Source organism: Coregonus lavaretus (genome assembly GCF_964263955.1).
Source record: "Coregonus lavaretus genome assembly, chromosome: 20".
In the NCBI taxonomy this organism is placed as follows: Eukaryota; Metazoa; Chordata; class Actinopteri; order Salmoniformes; family Salmonidae; genus Coregonus; species Coregonus lavaretus.
Window position 1 is genome coordinate 24,624,397 of NC_140007.1, and position 11,447 is coordinate 24,635,843.

An 11,447-nucleotide genomic window follows, 5' to 3' on the forward strand; every position below is an offset into this window, starting at 1 on the left:
TATGCCTCTCACCTCCCCATATCAGGCAAAGATGCACAAACAGTAGAATTTTCATGACAAACGCATTGAATACATATGACAGTTCCAGTAAAATAAGAAGCAGGAAAAAGCTACATGTATACCTATATTAGTATCAGAACAAATTCCAGTTATTCTATTAGGAAGACATGCACTGTGTAGAATGGGGGTCCAAATTAAATACATATCAGAGGGACTAATAATAGTTCAGGAAGGGGTATGTCCACAGAAGATGATGGACCAGACCATCATCACATTAGTAAACTGGTTTGGTAGAAGAGGGGCCACAGGGCATGTGGGAAGGTGCAACCAATGAGGCAAGAGATAGCATATTTGGGGATTTGAGTTTTCGAAGTCACGAAGCGTGATCGAGTGGGAGCAGTGCGACTAGGGAAAAGCCTAGGGGTTTAAATCTAATGGGACTTTATTTCGTTTTATGTGCACTAGATTGTGAAATTCACCGGTGAAGGGAGCAGTCACGAGTGATGTTCTTGAGGGTTTTCTGAGTGGGGGGAATCAGGAGATGTGGACTGGTAAATTCAATAGAGAGTGAGAATTTCGAATTTAAATTGTTTGGACTGGTTAAGAGGTATCAAAATGGAAACTAACTAAATGTGTACTTTTTCTTCCAGGAAAAAGGGGGGAGTGATTTTCTATTTTCTTTGAAATATTTTCAGAGACTATAAATAAGGCCTGGCCATTTTTGTTTGTTTGTTGTTTTACTATATGTTTTTCAAATAACCACAAACAACCCACTTAGTATGAAATGTTAGCTATATAGGATTTTGATTTTTGATTTTAGGGTTCTTTTCTATGGAGGACTAAAAGTGCCACAATTAAATAAATAAATACACCATTAAATAATTACTTAAATGTGTCATTAATTAATTCAAATTAGAATTAAATACATAAATGTGTAATTAAATGTATCATTAATTAATTCAAATACCGATTCATTTTATGTAAAATACATATATAATTATTTCACTATTTACATTTACATTTCATGATCCTGCATTGCAGTGATTCATGAATTACTTAAAACTGTCAAACTGACCCATCAAAGTCAGTGGGCGGGGCTAACGCGAATCTAGTCTGATCCATTGCTTTGGTCTGAAGTAGAGTAGGCCAACCTGGATAGAGACAATGGAGGATCTCCGTGAACTTTCCAGGGAGTTGGTTAGAGACATTTTAAACTTAGCAGAGGATGTAGAAGCAGGACCTGCTGACATTATCCGGAATTGATTTGTCTTGGCTTGATGCAGAGGGTAACCAATCAGGCGTTAGGTTCCGCCTACCAACTTTTGATGGGTCAGTTTGACAGTTTTAAGTAATTCAGGAAGCACTCCAACGCAGGACCATGAAATGTAAATGTAAATAGTGAAATTATTATATATGTATTTTACATAAAATGAATCGGTATTTGAATTAATTAATGACACATTTAATAACACATTTATGTATTTAATTCTAATTTTAATTAATTAATGACACATTTAAGTAATTATTTAATGGTGTATTTATTTATTTAATTGTGGCACTTTTAGTCCTCCATACTTTTCACGGGATAGAAGTGATATATCTTAAAAGGGCAAACACATGTAATTTGAGGTTTTATGTACTGAGTGAGTTTTAAGTAAATACATGTGATTTCTTTTGAAAAGAGCTGTACTAAGGACTTACTGTACACTTGGGATACAAAAATTAGGAAATGTTTTGACGGTTGTTAATGATTAGTCTACTATAACACTTATTTGAACGGTTTGAATGACCTCTTGCCTTTGTCCTGACTTTCTAGTGTGATTTGATCATCCACACTGGAAGACCGAGTGACATAGGATGATGAGTTTAAGGTAATTTATTATACCGAGTTAAGGGTCATTTATAATACTGATAATTATGAAGAAGTTTATAATTTGGCAATAATCCTATATATTATTCCAAACAGGACAAGGATGAAGTGAGAGAGTTAATCCTGAATGAGGGATATTCCTTAAATAATCTTATGAGGATACAATTAGGTTAAGATATTATCAAAGGTTGTCATTTTAAGTTCATTTATTATTTTGGTTCAACAGACAATATTGTTGTTATTTTGTTTTTTGAACACATGAATCACGATGTGAGGCATGTGTCCAAAGGGGGGAAATATTGGTTACATGGGTTTTAATGTTTTTTTGGGGGAGATATGCAACTTGTATTAAGGATATGAGCAGTAGTAATAATGTGTTATGGGTTAGGTTAAATGTTTTTTGTGATAGGAGGCAGGGAGTAGAGGAGGCCTGTCTATGAAACGAGTGGACTGCAACAAGCTGCAAGGAGGTGCGCTTCCTAATCTCAAGGCTTCGCCTGATTGATGAGAAGACATGGTACAGTAGCATAAGTAGCATACTGTGTCTCACCTAACCTAACAATGTTCTTAAGACTTTCTTTCCATGAGGTGAAGGCAACTCTGCCCAACTGAGCAGGAGAATCTGAGCATTTTTCTGCGCTCTGGAGACTATGTGGCGGTAAAAGACTACAGAAGAAAGAGCCGGAAAGAACCTATATGGAGGGGCCTTTACCAGGAGGTGTTGGCTACCTCAATGACAGTAAAAGTGGCAGAGACATGTGTCCCACTACAGGAGTGTTCCAACCCCAGGAAATGAAGATGGTCCTGCCATTGGGTAGCATTGTTGTCTTTTGTGTTCGTCTGTGCTTGTGTGTCTTTGCAGCAGTAACTCCGAGCTTCCCTATGGGTAGGCTGGTAGAAGGACACTCTTTGCAGATCGATGTCGATGGATTGAGAGGGACTCTGGCTGATCCGGAGACCCTAGTGACAGAAGAAGGTTAACAGCTAAAGTGACCATACTTTGTCATCCAGGTTACACCAACGGCTGTACGGATAGAGGGGAGCGCGACCTGGTATCATCTGAACCACTGTACCAGGGTACCACGAGGAAACCAACGATCTAGAGATGAAGGACATGAGGATGCTGGAGTTGGCGAGGATCAGGAGAGGCAAGAGGATGGCAATGGGAATGATAATAATGAGCTATGTGCTCTTGCTGATTCCCTCTGGGGAGGGCCAGACATCCAAGACCTTCCAGACCTCCAAGATATTCCAGACCTCCAAGATATTCCAGACATCCAAGACGCACCAGATATCCCCATCATTAATTTATTTGCCGTTGACTAGTCCCCCTGATAATAAGGGGAATGGCCTACTGACAATAGTAAAGAGCAAAAATACTCAAATTGGTATTAAGAATGAGTGGTGAAACATACAGTGGGGGAAAAAAGTATTTAGTCAGCCACCAATTGTACAAGTTCTCCCACTTAAAAAGATGAGAGAGGCCTGTAATTTTCATCATAGGTACACGTCAACTATGACAGACAAAATGAGGAAAAAAAATCCAGATAATCACATTGTAGGATTTTTTATGAATTTATTTGCAAATTATGGTGGAAAATAAGTATTTGGTCAATAACAAAAGTTTCTCAATACTTTGTTATATACCCTTTGTTGGCAATGACACAGGTCAAACGTTTTCTGTAAGTCTTCACAAGGTTTTCACACACTGTTGCTGGTATTTTGGCCCATTCCTCCATGCAGATCTCCTCTAGAGCAGTGATGTTTTGGGGCTGTCGCTGGGCAACACGGACTTTCAACTCCCTCCAAAAATTTTCTATGGGGTTGAGATCTGGAGACTGGCTAGGCCACTCCAGGACCTTGAAATGCTTCTTACGAAGCCACTCCTTCGTTGCCCGGTCGGTGTGTTTGGGATCATTGTCATGCTGAAAGACCCAGCCACTTTTCATCTTCAATGCCCTTGCTGATGGAAGGAGGTTTTCACTCAAAATCTCACAATACATGGCCCCATTCATTCTTTCCTTTACACGGATCAGTCGTCCTAGTCCCTTTGCAGAAAAACAGCCCCAAAGCAAGATGTTTCCACCCCCATGCTTCACAGTAGGTATGGTGTTCTTTGGATGCAACTCAGCATTATTTGTCCTCCAAACACGACGAGTTTAGTTTTTACCAAAAAGTTATATTTTGGTTTCATCTGACCATATGACATTCTCCCAATCCTCTTCTGGATCATCCAAATGCACTCTAGCAAACTTCAGACGGGCCTGGACATGTACTGGCTTAAGCAGGGGGACACGTCTGGCACTGCAGGATTTGAGTCCCTGGCGGCGTAGTGTGTTACTGATGGTAGGCTTTGTTACTTTGGTCCCAGCTCTCTGCAGGTCATTCACTAGTTCCCCACCGTGTGGTTCTGGGATTTTTGCTCACCGTTCTTGTGATCATTTTGACCCCACGGGGTGAGATCTTGCGTGGAGCCCCAGATCGAGGGAGATTATCAGTGGTCTTGTATGTCTTCCATTTCCTAATAATTGCTCCCACAGTTGATTTCTTCAAACCAAGCTGCTTACCTATTGCAGATTCAGTCTTCCCAGCCTGGTGCAGGTCTACAATTTTGTTTCTGGTGTCCTTTGACAGCTCTTTGGTCTTGGCCATAGTGGAGTTTGGAGTGTGACTGTTTGAGGTTGTGGACAGGTGTCTTTTATACTGATAACAAGTTCAAACAGGTGCCATTAATACAGGTAACGAGTGGAGGACAGAGGAGCCTCTTAAAGAAGAAGTTACAGGTCTGTGAGAGACAGAAATCTTGCTTGTTTGTAGGTGACCAAATACTTATTTTCCACCATAATTTGCAAATAAATTCATAAAAAATCCTACAATGTGATTTTCTGGAGAAAAAAAATCTCAATTTGTCTGTCATAGTTGACGTGTACCTATGATGAAAATTACAGGCCTCTCTCATCTTTTTAAGTGGGAGAACTTGCACAATTGGTGGCTGACTAAATACTTTTTTCCCCCACTGTATACACCTGTTCTGAAAGGCCCCAGAGTCTGCAACACCACTAAGCAAGGGGCACCACCAAGCAAGCGGCACCATGAAGACCAAGGAGCTCTCCAAACAGGTGAGGGACAAAGTTGTGGAGAAGTACAGATCAGGGTTGGGTTATAAAAAAATATACGAAACTTTTAACATCCCACGGAGCACCATTAAATCCATTATAAAAAATGGAAAGAATATGGCACCACTACAAACCTGTCAAGAGAGGGCCGCCCACCAAAACTCACGGACCAGGCAAGGAGGGCATTAATCAGAGAGGCAACAAAGAGACCAAAGATAACCCTGAAGGAGCTGCAAAGCTCCACAGCGGAGATTGGAGTATCTGTCCATAGGACCACTTTAAGCCGTACACTCCACAGAGCTGGGCTTTAAGGAAGAGTGGCCAGAAAAAAGCCATTGCTTAAAGAAAAAAATAAGAAAACCCGTTTGGTGTTCGCCAAAAGGCATGTGGTAGACTCCCCAACATATGGAAGAAGGTACTTTGGTCAGATGAGACAAAAATTTAGCTTTTTGGCCATCAAGGAAAACGCTATGTCTGGCGCAAACCCAACACCTCTCATCAGCATGATGCTGCCACCACCATGCTTCACTGTGGGGATGTTTTTCATCGGCAGTTACTAGGAAACTGGTCAGAATTGAAGGAATGATGGATGGCGCTAAATACAGGGAATTTCTTGAGGGAAACCTGTTTCAGTCTTCCAGAGATTTGAGACTGGGATGAAGGTTCACCTTCTTTTTTTATTTTTTTGTCATTTAGCAGACACTCTTATCCAGAGCGACTTACAGTTAGTGAGTGCCCACATTATTTAATTTCTCATATTGGCCCCCCGTGGGAATCGAACCCACAACCCTGGCGTTGCAAATGCCATGCTCTACCAACTGAGCTACATCCCTGCCGGCCATTCCCTCCCCTACCCACATTATTTTATTTTTCATACTGGCCCCCCGTGGGAATCGACTGAGCTACATCCCTGCTGGCCATTCCCTCCCCTACCCTGGACAACGCTGGGCCAATTGTGCACCGCCCCATGGGTCTCCCGGCTATGACAGAGCCTGGATTCGAACCAGGATCTCTAGTGGCACAGCTACCACTGCGGTGCAGTGCCTTAGACCACTGCGCCACTCGGGAGTACAGCATAACAATGACCCTAAGCATACTGCTAAAACAACACTTGAGTGGTTTAAGGGGAAACATTTAAATGTCTTGGAACGGCCTAGTCAAAGCCCAGACCTCAATCCAATTGAGAATCTGTGGTATGACTTAAAGATTGCCGTACACCAGCGGAACCCATCCAACTTGAAGGAGCTGGAGCAGTTTTGCCTTGAAGAATGGCCAAAAATCCCAGTGGCTAGATGTGCCAAGCTTACAGAGACATACCCCAAGAGACTTGCAGCTGTAATTGCTGCAAAAGGTGGCTCTACAAAGTTTTGACCTTGCATGCTCAAGTTTTCAGTTTTTTGTATTATTTCTTGTTTGTTTCACCCAAAAAAATATTTTGCATCTTCAAAGTGGTATGCATGTTGTGTAAATCAAACAATACAAACCCCCCCAAAATCAATTTTAATTCCAGGTTGTAAGGCAACAAAATAGGAAAAATGCCAAGGGGGTGAATACTTTCGCAAGCCACTGTATATCCCGCTTAAGGTCTTATTCGGGATAAGCTGTTTACATGCACCTTTTATATCCAGCTCATGAGTATCCCTGTAGCCATGAATAAACAGAATATTTTAAGTTCATATGGGTTAAATGGAATAGTAACTGAAATGTGGACACTGACTGTAGGTAGGCCTATAACCTCTCACATGTAGTAATATAATATAAACTCTTGCAGAACTATGGATTTCTTGCAGTAAAATGATACAACAAATGTTAATTTTGTCTTGGGAACAGGAATGGAGAAATATGATTTATTTATTTCAGCATCTCTTGAGAAAATGTGAATGCGCATGTAATGTGTTATCTTTGACACTATTATGCAAGCAGACAGTATTTCAACCACAAAAATATGCACCCAAGAGGAACTGAATGAAGTCTAATCAGAAACGTGTTTTATTGTTGTCTCAGCTTTTTATTTCCTTAAAACCAGTCAAACTGATGACATTTGGACATTTTGTACAGGACCAATCTGTCCACTGTTTTGGAGTTATTGCATTTTATCGACGGTCCCTAAGCGAAACAGACACCTTTACCATTGTTAACTTGATTACTAATGCATTCATTCTATCGATGTAAGACATTATTCTGGTGAGAACTACTTTATAGTCTTCTGGGGCAACAAGTTATGACAGAAGAGAAGCTGCATGTATCTAACTATAGTTGACAAACAAATAGCCTACCAAATGTCAGAAATTATAATATGGACTACCAAATGTTGTAAATTATAAGCAGAAACTTGTCTAAATTAGAGGTTAAAGTACCCAGTAGGCCCCGCTACAAGGTCCAGTACAGAGTATCAGCAAAATAAATTATTATGGAATTATGGTGGATCAAACTGCGCAGGTAGCCAACTTTTTTTATTAATTTTTTTATTTAACCTTTATTTAACCAGGTAGGCCAGTTGAGAACAAGTTCTCATTTACAACTGCGACCTGGCCAAGATAAAGCAAAGCAGTGCGATAAAAACAACAACAACACAGAGTTACACATGGTATAAACAAAAACATACAGTCAATAACACAATAGAAATCTATATACAGTGTGTGCAAATGTAGTAAGTTATGGAGGTAAGGCAATAAATAGGCCATAGTGCAAAATAATGTAACGACCCGGTATTGTGTTCTGTGTTCGTGGGTGTGTTATCGTTCTCATGGGTGCTAGCAGGGGTTAAATATGCCAGGACAGATGGAAAGGTTGGGGGGTAAAATGGGTAATCCCGCAGGGTTTAGGAATGCTTAAATAGGGGTTACAGTCTCATCTCTCTCTCTCTTCTGTTTTGGGACCCTTGACTTGACATGTTATATTTGTGTATGTTCGAGGTTTAGCGGCGTGGGCTGTGGCCTGAACAATAGCTCATTCAGGAATAAACCTGTGTTCTGCCTGTACACCTGGTGCCCGTCTCTCTTTTACTTTATGACCCAGCTGGGTCATTACAATAATTACAATTTAGTATTTTTGAAGTGATTTGTTTGACATCACACAACACCCATGATATGCGAAACTAAGCCTGCGCAGACCGCGAAAAACAACAGTAGAGGCAAAGATTCTTATAACTAAACCTCATTGTTCTATCTGTGGTAAACCAGATAAGATGGTTACATGCCACGGTATCCGTCTAAGGATATCCCAGGCATCTTATCCGTGTTTCTCATAACTGGGATACAAACTTTTTAGGGTTATTGTAAACGGGATATGATGTTAATATGAGAACTCAAAAACAGAATACTTCAGTACCCGAATAATAACGGGATATTGGTGTGCATGTATTCGTGGTCAGTGACTTCTCTAACCTCAAACCGCAGGCTGGTCTGGTTGGTCTGTTTCACAAGCGTTCCTGGAAGTCTCGCGATGTTGCGCCTCGGTTTAAAAACTGTGTTTATATCTTGAACGTAACCCTGCCTACGAGCGGAAATGATGTAAAACGAATGAGTCACATTTTGTTGCGAAAACAGCAGTCTCCATGTCAGAGAGTTTGGTTTTGAAGTATTTCTTGATATTTTGGTCAATTTTCACTAAATAATTGACGATACTCATGTTTATCTATGACGTATCTCAGTAAAGCAAGGATTTAATCTGTCCGCTAATCTACAAAAGATTAGCCACTGTAGCTAGCCAGCTAAGGTTAGCTAATTTAGCTAACAAATTGAATGTAAAAAGGACCTGCGTCTTCCGTTTGTAATCAAGCTAGTGCAGAGGACTATGGCGTGCACTTTGGAAAAGGTTCTTGGCGATGCTCGCACGCTGCTTGAGAGGCTCAAAGAGCACGACACAGCGGCGGAAGGATTGATCGAGCAGTCTGGAGCGCTCAGCCAGAAGGTTCAGGGCATGAGAGAGGTGGGGAATGCAATTCCAGACAAGGTAAATTAGGTTGCTGCTATCTTTCGAGCTTGCTGAATACGTATCTAGTATTTTTTTTAAATGGCATATAGATGAGAGCCTTGGATTTATCTGACTCTGTTCACTGTTCCCGTAGTACATGGAGGAAAGTTCTGAGATACAGGAGTTGTCAAAATACAAGCCTCACGTCCTGTTAACGCAAGAGAATACCCAAATAAAGGAACTACAGCAAGAAAACCGAGGCAAGACACAAATCATGTTTTACTCACTGTAATATTTTATTCTACCTTACTTTGTCTCAGTCAAATACGTCATTCGGTGTCATAAATGTTTGCAGCACGACAAGAACAACATAATCAGTTAATTTATTACACCAATGTAGGTGTCACATTTGAGGCACAGATATGACAGGTAATGTGTTTTATCTCCACAGAACTGTGGCTGTCTTTGGAGGAGCACCAGTATGCGCTAGAATTGATCATGGGTAGATACCGCAAGCAAATGCTACAGCTTATGATGGAAAAGAAGGAGCTGGACACAAAGCCTGTTCTTAGCCTTCACGAGGACCATGCCAAGGTACACACCCTTTCTGTCTACTCAAAATGAATGTAATAACATTAAACTTTATTTGACATGGACTCTGCTTTTCTCATGTGATAAATGTATTAGCTATGTGTCATGTTTTATTTGATTGAATTTGGATTATCATGAAGGAAGTGCAAAGCCAACTGGAGCGGATATGCGAGATGGGTCAGGTGATGAGAAGAGCTGTTCAGGTGGACGACCAACACTACTGCTCTGTGCGAGAGAGGCTGGCCCAACTAGAGGTAAAAAATAATGTTAAATCAAGCAAATTACCATTTTATTATCGAAGACTGTGACTCTGGTCAGGGTAAATAAATAAATAAAAATACTATTTATCAACCCATGACCAATATTCTAATACATTTAGATTGAAAACAAGGAGCTGCGAGATCTACTGACCATTAGTAAGAGTTCTGTGAGGCCACAGAAGGAAGACTCCAGCCAACCAGTGACAAACGAAGAAGCCCAACCGGGGACCAATCAGTGATGGAATCCATAGAGAAAATCTCAATGGCATACTCCTCGTCTCCTCTCTCCTCGTCTCCTTCTCAAAACCCATTGGATGAGAAAGCCAGAGGTCCCGCCCCTCTGACGTTCTCCTCCAATGGGTTGAGGAGAGAGGACAGGAGGAGTATGCAATTGAAAACTTCCCATAAAGAGGAGTTTGGATTGTGCATGGGGAAGAACAGTTCCCCAGGGGCACAAGACAGGGTTGATAACATTTTCACCTCCAGTCACCCCTTCCCTTTAAGACAAAGTCCATGTTTTGTGTTGTTAATTACCATTTAATAGATATCTCCAAAGGTGCTCCTGCTGCCCAATGAAGCACTGTAAAGGCACAGAGATGAGAGAATACTGTTTATTGTCAGGAAAGATTAGCTCCTGTACAACAGTTTTAATATAGAGGGTGAACTTTTGTATTGGCCAAAGAGAATCACATTTGCTTTTTATGGAACTCTGTTCAAATGTACTTGCAGCATTGTAGAAATAATCATATGTGGTCAATTCACGGGAAACCAAATGCCAACTCTCCCCACATGGTTTAGCAGATGTTGTGCTGTCAAAATGCAAGCCTTAATGTTTATTGCCATGGGCCTGATCTGACCTCTTATCTCCAAATGTTTCAAATCAAATTTTATTTATCACGTGCTTACTTACGAGCCATTAACCAACAATGCAGAGTTTAAAAAAAAAAAAGTAAGAAATTAAGTCAATCAATTTTCAGTCTGACTTGCTTGTAGCAGATTAAGTTTGTATCTGTATGTAATTATCTGCTACTTTAGAACTATTTGAAATATTTTGTCAATGTCTGTAATTCATGCGTAAAAATATTATGAATGTCTGGTATAATACTTACATATTGAGTCCGTGTGTGAGTGTAACATGTTCTAGACTTTAGCATTTGACCATAACTTTGATTTGAGGCTCTCTTTTTTTTATTCTTTACAATCCAACAGCTTGACGGACTGTTGTCAAATTGTATATGACATTGTCATCTCAGGAAAACTGTCTTGTCATTATTGCAAAAGTGAGCTGTAATTTCTTCAATGCTTTGATGAGTGAATTTATGAATTTGATGTGTGAAATAAATAGTAATCAAATGCCTCATTATACAGATATGGTAGTTTTTTATTTTTAATTTTTTACAGCAAAAGGAAATGCTGACATTGCAAGATATGGAGCACCTGCTTGATGGATAGATTTTGTGAAAATGTCCCTTTACTCAGGATGACGAAAATTATATTTGAATGTCCCAATTCAATCAAAAGTGTGATTGCGGCCCTCAATTCTGGGCTCTCGCTAGATGGAGACATTACATAGCTTTTTGGTCTTTGTCTTCAATTAAAACGAGCTATCGCGAGATTTAGATTACGGCTCCAGAATCCAGGGATTGCGTTTGACATTTTTATCAAGAAAAAAAGTTAATAATGTCTGAAAAAGAG

General features: G+C 40.3%; 1 protein-coding gene across 1 annotated transcript; it reads left to right on the top strand.

Moving 5' to 3' along the window:
• Nucleotides 1–8,430: 8,430 nt before the first annotated feature.
• sike1 (suppressor of IKBKE 1) lies at nucleotides 8,431–11,117 on the top strand. Its single transcript, XM_084184203.1, has 5 exons — nucleotides 8,431–8,940; nucleotides 9,056–9,161; nucleotides 9,353–9,495; nucleotides 9,633–9,746; nucleotides 9,872–11,117. The coding sequence occupies exons 1-5, from the start codon at nucleotides 8,782–8,784 to the stop codon at nucleotides 9,989–9,991; spliced, it is 642 nt and encodes a 213-aa protein (XP_084040329.1). The 5' UTR covers nucleotides 8,431–8,781; the 3' UTR covers nucleotides 9,992–11,117.
• Nucleotides 11,118–11,447: the final 330 nt, after the last annotated feature.

Coding starts and splice junctions, on each gene's coding strand:
- sike1 (XM_084184203.1), top strand. CDS start 8,782: ATGGCGTGCACTTTGGAAAAGGTTCTTGGCGATGCTCGCACGCTGCTT. Junction 8,941..9,055: donor GGAATGCAATTCCAGACAAG/GTAAATTAGGTT, acceptor CTGTTCCCGTAG/TACATGGAGGAAAGTTCTGA. Junction 9,162..9,352: donor ACTACAGCAAGAAAACCGAG/GCAAGACACAAA, acceptor TTATCTCCACAG/AACTGTGGCTGTCTTTGGAG.